This window comes from Myotis yumanensis, unplaced genomic scaffold, assembly GCF_028538775.1.
Source record: "Myotis yumanensis isolate MYYU_CA2020_CCGP unplaced genomic scaffold, mMyoYum1.0.hap1 SCAF_7, whole genome shotgun sequence".
Lineage (NCBI taxonomy): Eukaryota > Metazoa > Chordata > Mammalia > Chiroptera > Vespertilionidae > Myotis > Myotis yumanensis.
This window is the reverse complement of record NW_027223758.1, coordinates 59,273,735-59,287,447: the sequence shown is the minus strand read 5'-3', so window position 1 is coordinate 59,287,447 and position 13,713 is coordinate 59,273,735. Positions and strand designations below refer to the sequence as shown.

General features: G+C 40.6%; 1 protein-coding gene across 26 annotated transcripts in view; it reads left to right on the top strand.

Moving 5' to 3' along the window:
• The window catches only part of EPB41L3 (erythrocyte membrane protein band 4.1 like 3), a 213,553-nt gene that overhangs the window by 185,007 nt on the left and 14,833 nt on the right, over window positions 1–13,713 (top strand). For 10 of the 26 annotated variants that reach the window (XM_070420613.1, XM_070420611.1, XM_070420604.1 and 7 more), the window contains exons 13-17: window positions 3,403–3,966; window positions 9,519–9,572; window positions 12,109–12,144; window positions 12,331–12,396; window positions 12,864–13,055. In XM_070420613.1, coding sequence (XP_070276714.1) covers window positions 3,403–3,966; window positions 9,519–9,572; window positions 12,109–12,144; window positions 12,331–12,396; window positions 12,864–13,055 — 912 coding nt within the window. The remainder of the gene's footprint in view (window positions 1–3,402; window positions 3,967–9,518; window positions 9,573–12,108; window positions 12,145–12,330; window positions 12,397–12,863; window positions 13,056–13,713) is intronic. The other 16 variants (XM_070420614.1, XM_070420630.1, XM_070420626.1 and 13 more) reach the window with 7 other exon arrangements.

The window sequence follows — 13,713 nt, the reverse complement described above, 5'->3', positions numbered from 1 at the left end:
TATTCTAACCACTGATGTGCTACATAAGACTTTCAATAGCTGTCCTGTCTGTATTTTTTAAAAAATACATTTAACGGTTGGTGATTTACACTTTTCTGTTTGGGCTCATTGGTCAGAGCTATCACTAAAGCTGTTTGTTTCTGGCCCCATTCTCCTGCCAAGGGAGTGCATATTTTTTCTAGATATGCAGTGTAATGACATTGCCATTCTTCTGACTGCAAGTAATGGAGTGACCATAGCTTGTGTGTTTGTACAGTGTTTCCTCTCTTAGCCTTATGATTATAATCTAATCATCAGAGTAGCGAGTGGGCATGTTTTAAAAAGTGGTAGTAAGGCAGAAGGTTGCAAGGGAAGTTGTAAAGTGAATTTGGCAGCAACTGCTCCAAGGTGTTTTTTGTTTTTTATTTTTTCATTAAATTTCGTAACTTCATTTCACCCAAATTCAATTTATTTTTTAATGTTATCTTTGTTTTTGGTGATCCAGCTCTATACAGCAACTTTTTAGGAAAATAAAAGGCAAAAGCCATATAGACCATCCACTTCTGCTTAGGGGTTTTGTATGTAGCAGAGCTACTCCCTAAAAGTCAGAAAACATTGGGAGTCTTATACATAAGAGCAGCCATGGGAAGGAGTGGCTCCTGCCATGTGCTCAGCACAGAGTGAAACGAGATAGCAGAATAAAAATGCTGTATAACTTACAGCTGTGTTAAAACCTGTGTAAATTTCATGCGGAAATCTTCTTTTGCACGTGGGCTCTTTAAATATAGATTTATTTGCAGGGACTCACCCTCTGGGACTCTCTAGAGAAAACTCCTTTGGACAAGAATTTAACAGTGACAGCTAAAAGGGTATACTGATAAAAAACTTATCGTTGTTGTAGTTAGTTGCGTTAGGAAATTCAAAGACCCAGTCCATCCTTTCTGTAGGATAAAATTATTTGCCAAACAGAAAAAATAAAAACAGGATAGGAAATGATAGCAAAAAATGTTAGGATCACTTGTGCTGTTCAAATGTTCTTGGTTCTGGGTTTTGCTTTTAGACTTTTTGGTTAAGTCGAGGCAGGTTTTAAATAGGACATGAAAAGAAGATAGTATACCTGAGCAGCAAATGTGTTGCATGCTTTGTTGAAAGCACCCAGGTAACATATGCTTCTCATGGACGTGTAAACAGGATTAAGTGGCGCAGAAAAGTAAATTACTTGGTTTGATCCAAAAAAAATAGATCCAGGCAATCTCACTTTGATTTTAAATATCAGCAATTTGTTTACAGGAAGTGCAGCGTGAAGCAGTCATCACTCTGTGCACTTATGCTGTGGGAAAGTAAAATGACAGAGAAAAGCAGGGCTCTCGGAGTCTGAGTCTCTGAGAAGCCAGCACTCTGACCCAAAGCGCTCCGGAAGGGCTGTGGCCAAGACCCAGTGCCGATGCAGGTGGATGTCTGTCCGCATCGTCCGCAGTGTGCACCTGTCTTTTAAAAGCCACGTTCATAAGCAATGTGAATGATTGGATCTTAACTTTATTATTCTCCAACTTCAAAAAGTAATGTAGAGGGTACTCATTTTTTAAAGAAAATGAAAATATATTACTAAAAATAGTTACTAAACGACTAGTCCCCTATTCCTTTGAGAGGAGGCCTGTCTCCCAGCTCTGAGTGCCTCAGGAGACTGGGTGGCCTTCTGCCACGGCAGGAACAATGGTCTGCGTGCGGAAGTCCGCCTGCAACTAATACATCGCGCTCAGTTGAGTGAGATTTGTGCAGGGTCTTGTTTAAAACACAGTGTTTAACGTACATGTGTTAGGAAAAGACACACTTGTCTAATATTTAAAAAGACACTTCTAAATTCTAATATGTCCATGATATAATTTTATCTGTGCCTTTTCTTACTCTTTGTCTCTGTAGTTATCAAGTTAGGAATAGATAGCCACCAAAAAACAGGTTGGGTAATGTCCATGCTATCAGGTCACTAGGCAAAGCAAACACACACACACACACACACACACACACTCTCTCTCTCTCTCTCTCTCTCTCACACACACACACACACTCTCTCTCTCACACACACACACACACACACTCTTTCTTTCTCTCACTCTCACTCACACACACACACACACTCTCTCTCTCACACACACACACACACACTCTCTCACACACACACACACACACACACACACACTCTTTCTTTCTCTCTCTCTCACTCACACACACACACACTCTCTCTCTCTCTCTCTCTCTCTCTCTCTCTCTCACACACACACACACACACACACACACACACACACACAGCAGCAGAAGTCTAATTATCTTCAGGTTCCGTGTGACCTCAACTTGAACTCCTGGGCTGTGGCGGCTTCAGTGCTGTGCCCGGGTCCTTTTGGGGCCTTGCTTTCTCTGCTTGCCCTTGCTCAGCAGCCCTCTGCCCCCTTCAGAGGAGCCTGGCTGTGGTCCTCCCACTGCAGGGCCAGAGGGAAGGGGAGGGCCTCCCTGTCCCGCAGAGCCTGAGCTCACTGGGGAGCATATTTGTGGCAATGTCTGCCTCTGTCATTCTCGTAAGAGCTCAAACCAGGCGAGTTAAACCTACCATTTATCTACTAAGAAACTCCGGAAGGCTGGGAAATTGTATCTTTCTATTATTCATGGGCCACAAATAATACAAAGTAAATACTTGTAAGCCACAGTACCAGAAAACATGTTGTTTTTGCTTGTTAGCTTGTTGAAACCACTTATTGGAGTTTAAGTCCCATTTACATCATTGATAAAGGAGCCAAAATAAGAATTTTCCAAGGAACCTCAATTCTTTGTGGACAGTCCGATTTCCTAAAGGCTAATTACTGAAATCCCTGATTGGAACTGCTTGTCACATAGGAGTGGGGCCAGAAATTTTTTTATGTGGAAACCCACCTGTCTGGGATATAATTGATTAACCAAGGAAAGGTAATGCTAGAGATTTCTTTTGACATAATCAAAATTTTGATCCATTTTTTTTCTAATTCAACTGAACCACAGTAACAGATCTGTTAACTGATGATCAGGAGATGCTATTGAAAGTCTTGATTTTAAGTTATCGAGTTATATTTACTTGCAAAACCCTTAAACTTTCTAGAAATATTTGATCGTGTGAAACATGTCGACTTTGAGATTGCCCACAGATATCTTCGTGCTGACTTTTTTAAAAAGCCCGCCCTGGATTTGATGGGCGGATGGGAGAGCGGTAGCCTTTGGTGGCAGTGTTGGCATGCAGCTTGAGTACTTTAAAAATTCACGAACAAGCTAGTGCTGAAATTCTTGTTTTACAATTTGTATTGATACCCATAAGAAAATTAACTAATTGCAGTTTTCTTTTTGTCCTTTTGCACCTCTGTTTGCTGCTTTCTGTCTCTCTCTCTGTCTCTTTCACATCAGTCACCTGGGCTTGGCACTGACTCATGTTCCCTGTCCCCCCCATCAGCCCACTGTCCCCCTGCATCTCCCACAGAGCTCCGTAGGAGGTGTAAGGAGAATGACCGCCCACCTCCGGGTTGCAAACCTTCTAAAGACACCATGCCTGTGCACGGAGAGCCCTCCGTGGACTCTGACGGCAAAGGGAAGCCGTACCTAGCGGACCAGGATGTGGCTTTTAGCTACAAACAGCAAACTGGCAAAGGGGCCACCCTGTTCTCCTTCTCCTTGCAGCTCCCGGGGTCATTCCCTTCTCTTCTAGATGATGATGGGTACCTCTCTTTTCCCAACCTATCTGAAACCAACCTCCTCCCCCAGAGCTTGCAGCATTACCTCCCGATTCGCTCACCCTCCCTCGTGCCCTGTTTCCTCTTCATCTTTTTCTTCCTGCTCTCAGCCTCCTTCTCAGTGCCATATGCCCTCACTCTCTCCTTCCCTCTGGCTCTGTGCCTCTGCTACCTGGAGCCCAAGGCGGCCTCCTTGAGTGCCTCACTAGACAATGACCCGAGTGACAGTTCAGAGGAAGAGGTGTGTACCTCGGCATAGAACACACTTCCCTGTCGTGGTCGGGGCTTTGGTCCGAAACAGTGTTAGACGGCTGCTGCGATAGTGGTCCTACTTTCAGAGCCTCATTTATTGTCTGTGCCAATCTGTGAAGCGATTTTTGTGTGTTGGGGGAAGCAATCCGGCCCCAGGGTTAGGCACAACACCATGTGGACGTAGCAGTCCGAGCCCAGCCCGGAATCATGCTGCTACCCACTGAGTAACATGGCTGGGGAAGGACTCAGCCAGAAGTCAAGTCTAAATAACCCTGTGGCTGTGTAACAATCAGGGTTAAGTTAAAGGTTTTGTTCAGTTACCGTTTAATAAAGTAAATTACACACAAGATAAATACATAACTTTTGACTAGAGTTATGGAGTGTTACTAAAATGTACAGCCACTTCTCAAATAATGTTGCTTCATTCAACATCTTTTCATTATAACATTGATAAGATGCCATAGAAATTTAACTCTTGTTTATGTCAGTTAGCCTATGGTAAAATTGGTTTCATTATACATCATTTCGCTTAAAGTCACAGACCCTGTCAACAATGATAAGTGAGGACCTTCTGTATCCTGATATCATGATTCATAGTGGTGATATAGTCTAGATCAGTGATATTCAACCTTTTTCATCTCGTAGCATTATCTATATATATAAAAGCCTAACCAACTAAACGACAGAATGACCGAACGACTAGTCACTATGACGCGCACTGACCACCAGGGTGCAGACGCTGTATGCAGGAGCTGCCCCCTGGTGGTCAGTGTGCTCCCACAGCCAACCTCCCGGGGGCCCTCTCCCACTACCAACCTCCTGCGGCCCTGATCAGCCTCAATTGCTGGCCAAGCCAAGGGACCCCACTCGTGCACAAATTCGTGCACCAGGCCTCTAGTATAAAATAATTAATAAAATTCTGCTGCACACTAAAAATGTATTTTTTGCCAATCTGATCATCTAAGGGGAAAGAGATCAGTACCCCTGACTAAATAGTCAGGTATCGCATGTTTTAAAAATTCTTGCAGCACGCTGGTTGAAAAATCACTGGTCTAGATAAATGCTACTCAAGGTGAGGTGGGAGAGAACACTACCATAGGGGATGTGTCGTCATCATCTGGGCAGTTTTACAAAACTGTAAATGCCTCTCATGCTGGGGATTCTGAAATGTCCCCTCTACTGTCTTCTGTTGTCATTGCTAGGCTGTCGTTGTTACTCACAGACGTGAGCCACATTTTGGGTCAGAAAGGAAGTTTGAGCTGTTTAAAATGTCCACATAACATCAGTCATTGGCAGGGCCAGAAAGAACTGCGTTGAAAACACCAGTTTTCAAGCACAGTCAGGAAGAGACTCACTTGAGGCTTCTCTACACTGTAAAAATGGGCTGAAATTTCATCAGCACTAGCAGTGCCAACGTATACACTGGATGATTTCTTTAAAATCCAACATGCGTCAAAAACCCCACATGCATTCAGACAGTCTGGAAAGGCCAGGGACGTTAGATGGGCCTCTATGGCTTTCAGCCAGGCAGTTGTTCAGTGGGGAAAGGACTTGAGCCTTCAGCCTCCATCCCCGAAGCCCTGCCGCCTGTCTGTTCCTGTCCCTCGTCCAAGCCATTGGGTGAGCTGATGTTGTCGCCAGCAGCCTTTCCTCTTAATTGCTCTCCTTTCCCCATAGCGGTATGAACAGCCCAGCGGTTTCCCTTTCTACAGGCTTCACATAGAGAGCAGGGAAAAGGAATAGAAGCTGCCCACAGAGGCACCTGGCTGTCACTTGCCCTCCTGCCCACTGCTCCCCCGGGCCCCTCAGCTCTTCTGTTCCCACAAAAGAAGGGTTTTGCGGCAGGAGACAGGCCCATTACTCTTAGCATTTAAAAAATTTACAAAGTCAAAGCCACATTATAATAAGAAAAAGTCTTTTCAGTTTTTGCTCAGCTAGAAATCACGTGAGCTGCACCTGTGAGTATATAGTATTGCCAGGGTGTGTGAGTATCTATATTTAGTGGTATTGTGACCATTTCTTTTCAGCAGAAGGGGAAAAAAATGGGAATGGTTTCACAGATGTTTGAAATAAAAGTTTAAGCTTTTCAGTTTGATACTTGCCTAAGAGCCCTTTTCAAGGATCCTGGGTCACATATGGCTTAGGTTAGATCTATGTAACTATTTTCATACTTGAAAAATACTTTTCAGAGAAAACTAGTTTAAATCTTAGGCTTTAATAGCACTCTTTCTCACGGTGGCCATATTATCAAATAATATAAGACTAGGACCTACAGCAGTCAAGAACACAGGTTTATCTATAAAGACTATATAGCCTCTTTCCATCCTGGGCATGCATTTTTCCTTCAGCAGTGGAGTTAGCCATCAAGCTGGCATAAAGCAAAAAGAGTGCCATTTTATGCTTTCTGAATTCTAAATAACTGAACTTACGTGTAGCAAACCACACAGATCTTGTGCCTAATCCAGGGTATACATCTTGTTGTAATCAGTGCATGAGAACTCATGTTAAACTTGGGCATGTCTGCATTACGTCGACAAAACAAATCACAGCAGTACTCCTTGCAAGCCGGTGACCATGGGACTGGAGCTTCCCAGTACGGGACTCTCCTTGTTATTGAAAATCTCTCAGACCATGAACCAGCCCTGGCCGCTGCAGTCTCCCGAGCCCCCCTCTGCAGCCTCGGTCAGCCGTGGCAGCTCTCCTGACACTTCATATTTGGCCATCTGTTCAGTGTCGTCTCTTAACGCCAAGTGTTCAGAGCTGTGCTCTCTAGTTCCAGCCGAGCTAGAGAACTCATATGTAGGTCATTCAGTTAAAAAAAAAAAAAAAATAGGCATTTGTTTACATGGCCTGTTTCATTCTCCAGGCCTCAAGCACTTTGGCAGCTACACTGGGTGACTTCGTAACATACAGTTCAGCTCTGTGACTTTGATTTTGCAAAATCACTAATGGCCATAATTCTTTTTAAATATTTTATCATCACTGCTTTCATGTTTCACCTGTTGTGCTGGCTTAATTAGTTCCAGCCTTTCTCCAGAGTGAAATCCAATGTAGACATGCTTAATCATTTCAAACATAAAGCTGTTGGCCAATACTATCTTTCTTTTGTACTTTCAGAGTGGTCAAATAAGAAGGGGCGGTATATCAAATTGTCTTTCAAGAAACAAGATGAATTTAGCTCACCATACCATAAAATGTAGTTACATATGAATTTCGGAGGAATTTTTTGATAATGCAAGAAACAAAAAGATAAAAATCAAATCTGGAGGAAAAAATTGACCACTTAATTTTAACATTTTAAATGAACAGTAATAATTATGTTATATTAGCATCAATATATTACAATTATTATAGGTTTTCTTAGTGCTGTGTGTGTCAGACATATAGAGCACTGAGTATCCATTTCTTGATCTGGTTAGGGTTATTTTCACCATTTTACTAGAAGGAAATTGGGATTAAAACATAAAATGTGCCCAATGTGTCACAGATTTGACTAGCAAGGATTTTAGCTCATGTCAGTCTGATCAGGCCCCTCACACTTCACCAGGACTGTAACCTAAAGCCAAGATGCTTGCAAAGTCCTTGATATAAATTTTAAAGGACATAGGGAAATAATATGTGGGAGGAGAAATACTTTCAAGAACTTTTAAAATCTTTGACACAATTAGCACACTGAGCACAAGTCATTCTTATTTGTTCTTAAAAGTTTTAAGATTTTGAATTATTTCATACCCTGTCTCTCTCTTTTTAATTCAGACTGACCTTTCCCGAGATTGTCAGTGGGTGAAGCATTGTAATATCTTAGCAATAATCACCCAAGAAAATTAATAGCCACCCACCCCACATGTTGCCAAGTTGGTCAGGTCATGAAAAGGTATCAACACACTTTCTTTACCAACCTACTGAAAATTATTTTCCACTTCAACATGCTAGCAAGTGGCCAGAATGGCGACCTCGGGTGTACCATTGCACAAATACCAACTCCTTTTCTTTTAGGAATATATAAAATGAAAGTTTGAGTTAGTGCCAAGAAATCAACCTAGCCAGAGTTATGTGAGCATAAACAACTCTCCCACTGTCCCTTCCTCACACTCTTGGGAGTGTCTTAAGAGGCAGATTCACAACCTTAGAGCTTTGATTTTTGTTTTCAAAATATTAATCACACATCTTTGCTCAAGGGAATTTAATAACGCTTAGCTGGTATTTATGGAAGAAAAGTCCGTTAATATTAGGGCATTTAGATATTTCTGTTTCGATGGCTATACTATTCCCCGCCAGAGAAACTAGTTTTTGTTTTAAATCATAAACCTCTGAAACAGATTAAAAACCAGTTCTGAAATTTCTAGTATAATTCTTCCCTAAAAACATGGGCCCTGACAATGCTGTGCTTTGTTTTATTCGTTTCCAAGTAGATATTTCTCTAATTTTAAAAAATTACTATTATGCTGTTGTTAATTCTCACCTGAGGATATTCTTTCCATTGATTTCTTTAGAGCTGGGGTGGGGACCGTCCAGCCTGTGGGCTGCATAAGGCCCAACAAATCATTTGGTGTGGCCCTGCCAAGGCAACTGCAGGCAGGACTTGAAATTCAATAAATCTAGGAGCTTTTTTTTATAGCAACATAAATTTATATTAAGTGAATTATATTAAGCGAATGATGTTATAAATATCCAGATGACCCATGGCAGAAAAAAGGTTCCCCACCCTGCTTTAGAGCGAGTGGAAGGAAGGGAGGGAGGGCAGAGAGAGAGAAACATGGATATGAGAGAGACATTATTATTATTGCTTCATTTGAATGGGAATTTTTGAAACAAGATATTTCAGTAGATATACCTCTTTATATTGGAGGGTGAGGCAAAATAAACACAGGATATAGTCTTTAAAAATACCTCGTTAGCAAAGCTAATTGAAAATTAAGTTACATTTTTTTCATATAGAAAACATGTGCCTGTGAGTCACTGGCATGTGCTTTTTATAATTACTAAGTAATACAGATGGCCTGGTGGTCACAAATGGATGTAAATGATCAAAACGGTATAAATGAGGGGCTGAAAGTCCAGTGACTGTTATAGTAGCTTTTTATTTAAATTTCCATTCTAATTTACCTTTCAAATGTCTGAAATATTACTAGAATTTTTTAAAAAACCATATAAACATCAAATTTGCATTAAGTATTTTGCATTAAGTATATTTAGGGGATCTTTCTTGGGTTTTAGTTAAAGCTGGGGCGGGGGGGAAGAATGACAAATTGGTTTTCCCAAGACATAAAACCAGACAGGTCAGCTTGGCTACTGTAGTGTCTGCGGTTCCCGCAGGCTGTGTGCCTCTGGTCTTCCTCTGAGTGGCTCTGCTGGTGAAACCTAGCTCTGGCCTTGCTTTTGCTTTTGCTTGACCCTGCATTCTCGTGGGAAGGTAGTTTGATTCGGATCACAGAGAAAGAGAGTGGACTGCTTGGCCTGTGCCATGCCCCATTTAACCAGACGGGTTTGTTTTCTCTTCCTGCCTTCCTCCTGGAACCCGATCACTTCTCTGGTCAATAGACGGACAGTGAGCGCACGGACACTGCGGCCGATGGGGAAACCACTGCCACTGAGGTTGGTATAATCGCTGAGGGTGGTGGCTCTGCCTTTAGGAACTTTGCATATTAGCTTTTAGAATAGAGAGAAATTCTAACCATAGCAATAGGAGTTAAATATTTTATGAGGCCTAGACTAGTGGTTCCAAACTCTGTAGAATCCCATTTCATGTTTCTCATTCAGAAGGTCTGGGGCCCAGATGGAGAATTTTTATTTCTAAGGAGTCCCCGGAAGTTGTTGATTCTGTCTATTTTAGTTAGGACCACATTTTGAGAATCATTTGGCTACACTGATAATGCTTATTTTTAATATATTCCCCTATTCTAGTGGTCGGCAGTGCTATTGAAACTTCGTGGCCCATGCACAGAAGTCGGTATTTTGTGGAAGAGCCACACTCAAGGGGCCAAAGAGCCGCATGTGGCTCGCGAGCCGCAGTTTGCCGACCACTGCCCTATCCCAAATGAAAGGCTGTTTTATGTATCATAACTATGATGAATGGGGAGGAGCATCACAATTAATTTAATTAGCTTGTTGATGGTTACAAAAATGTATTTAAGTTCCAAATGTCAAGTATACTTGTTCAAATAATAATACTTCTTTTCACTCATTTTTGTAGACTAGAGGTAGCACAGGTCACTCGAAATAAATGAATTGTCTAGGAAGAGAAATTTAACAAATAACTTCATACTTTATTGAAAAAAATGTAGTCGGATGGAACAATGATAGAAGGAATACTATGCTATTATGTATCCTTTATTAAATTTTTAGGGTACATTAAATATGTGTGTGTGTGTGTGTGTGTATGTATGTGTGTGGCTTATGTTGTTTTTCAAATCTTCTCTACCAGTTAATAATTAAAATTTCTGTAAAACCAGTATTTATCTATAGTAATGTGAGTCAAGATGTTCATTTCCTAAAGTGCTAGCAGAATTTATTTTTCACTTTGCAATAATTTTTACTTTAGGTTGTCTTTTTACAGCATTTAATATTATAATACCTAGTTGGGTATTGAGGAAGAACTAAATATTGTAAGTGGTATCTATAAATCATTTTATTGAAAATATATTCAGAAAAACATTTCAAAGTGGAGTTTTATTAAGTATCTTCCTTCGGAAATGCCAGGCTTCAATTCAGAGCTTGGAAATCATAATTTTTTAAGTTAAAAATAATATTGTAAAAGTATTTTTCATATCCTTTTAAGCAATCATGTAAATTTATTAAAAGTTAATAATTTTCTATGGCAAAATATAACCAGTGAATGTTATTTTATAAGAATTAGTAATTGCATATAGCTGCATATGAATATATTTAATAAATTTCACTGTAATCTTAAGTGCTACAAGTGAACAATATTTTAATACTATTTTAAAGTTTATATAGCAGTTAATATTTTGTTGTATAACATCTGAAGCACAAAGCTCAATACATGTAACAGGTAGCTTGTGAGGCTTAAAAATAAGTGAAGAGCTGTGAACCTGCCACATACTTAAGAATTAGCACATCACTCACACTGTGTTAGGGTTACCTGTACACTCTCTAACACTTTTTAAACATTTTCCTTTTCTTTCAGAAACCAGCATAAAAGTAGTGCAGGGTGGGGCATGCTGGGTAGGCAGTCTTGACCCCTTTGGCAGATAAGGAAACCTGGACCCAGATAGACTGACTTGCTTATGGCCACCTGCTCAAGCATTGGCTTCTCGCGTGTGGCTTTACTCTGGGCCTCCTCTGTAGCACAGGCCTGGGTGACTGTGGCTTGGCCTACTTACCTAGTTTTTCGTACTCAGATACCAGCCCAAGGATTAGACACGTCCTTGAAATGAGAAGGGTTGAGGGAGGAAGGATAACAGAGTTGCATTTAGGTAATTTTTTTGTATTTTTTAAAAACTCAAAAATAGTGTTTTTAAAGGTAATTGTTGATTTTAAAGGTAATTGTTGATGGTAGCTGATTTTTATAAAAATTTTCTTATTTACCCCATATCTTTCTTCTTCCCTCCCAAATTGGTTTTTTAAGTACACGAGTTCAAGAAATTACAGGTTTCAAGGAGTTTTTAAATGTGAGAACCTCTGTGTTAAATTTTTTGAGCCTCAGTTCTCTGGCCTACATTGGGGATAATAATAGCTAACCTCTTAGAATTATTGTGAGGATTCATACACTACAAAAAGTTCTCATTATTGGGAAATCATAGCCATTCTCATGAATTTGAATTTTAATGGGGCTCCCCACATTTCCTGAACCATTTCTAATGTCCATTAAGGACAGCCCGCCGAGCCCTTGCTGTCGCCTCCCAAGCGTAGGCGTGCACACATTACACTTACAAGTCTGCAGGTTAAAGTGGCAAAAACCCACTGAGCAAGGAATCTTCTACTCCTCTTTTCTTTTTAAGCTTTGTCATTTGTGTGTGGGAATGTTGTGGTTTGCAAAGAAGAAATAGCATTCGTAAGCAAGAGCAAACTAGTGCCTCCTTTTAGCAAGTTTATATAGACCGTGGTTCCTCAGTCTCAGAGTCGCTTGCATGGTAAGACTTTGTTTCCCGCTCTTTCCTGATGCTGGCAGTCGGACCAGGAGGAAGATGCAGAGCTCAAGGCACAGGTAGACATTGAAAAATAAAACAATAGCAAAACCCCGTGTGTGTAAGCCATTGTCCATCTGTGGTGTTCCAGTCTCCCAGCATGCTCCGTAGCCGGTTGCCATGTAGTTGATGCAGTGTGGAGGGTGACATTTGTTCCAGTGACTACCATGTCCCTTACCTTTCCCTTTCTTCTCCACTTTTTTCAGAATAGTCTGATTAAGCGAATAAAGGGTGAAAATGTGTATGTCAAACATAGTAATCTTATGTTAGAGGTTGGTATGAGTATATACCAGTGCATGTTCATGTGTGTTGAGTTCTTTCCGTGGTCTACCTGTGGGCTCATACCATGATGCATGAACTGTGTGCTCTCACCTGTGAACAAGTGGGGATGACTTCTCACCTTTCTCTGATTTCCTTCCTCTCTCTTTTCCTGTGTGTGTATTTATTTTAATTCTCTCTGGTTACATGTGAATTATATGCTTTAAAGTTTACCATTTTAAACTCTTGATTTTTATGCTTGTGTGACCTAGATTATTTTTTCCTCTCTTTTCCTTGGCAATATCACATTTTCACCAGTGTGTTTGTGGTAGTGTCATGAGCTGTGATCAAAACTTTTGTTTTGACTACTAATGAAATGGACATTACTTTTTTAAAAAAAAAAAAGAAAAGAGAGAGAGAGAGGAAAGAGGAAAATAAATGTAAAATGTTGACTGTTGGATTCTTTATGTTCTGAATATAGGAGCTAGATAAAACTCAAGATGACCTGATGAAACATCAGACCAATATTAGTGAGCTGAAAAGAACCTTTTTAGAAACCTCCACAGACACTGCCATCATGAATGAATGGGAAAAAAGGCTTTCTACCTCCCCAGTGCGACTAGCCGCCAGGCAGGAAGATGCACCCATGATAGAACCACTTGTCCCTGAAGAGGTCGGTATTCAGGCTGTTGGTTGCAATTGTCTTCTGTTCACTAGACTCGCTTCTCCACAGGGTCTGCACCTGGGGAAAGGATTTGGCAAGCTTCTGAGTAGAGAATCTCACCACTTATCTGTGTGTAACCTGAGCTGCCATATTCAGTGCTCCAAAGAAAAGCTGGAAAATAAAATGATGAGGTGGCTAAGGAGCAAGTTGGTCACATCAGATGGTGCTTAAGAGTAAACAAGAAGCCATGGGGAATTATAATGCATGTCCGCCTATCCCATTAAACCTAGATTTCACATCTGGGAGAAAATTAGCTACTACCAAAGAACTGACACTTTTTCTGAATATGCTGCTTCTGCTGCATTAAGAAATGCCCTGAAAACTCATGAATGCTTCTCATTAATTGCAAGATAAGGCCTATGGAGGTTGTCTAATGTTTGACTAAATGGTAACCTGAAGTCTGAAGTTGATAGAATTTCAGGACATACTTTATTCTGGGAATACTGTACCAGCCTTTTACAGGTATGAGCAGTATTTTATTTTTATTTATAACTGATTTTTATACATATGACTGCTATTTTAACAGATTTATAACCAGTTTTTATTTTATTTTTAATAAGGAAAGTAAGGCCAGAATATGTTTTCAAGTGAGACTCTTCCATATAGG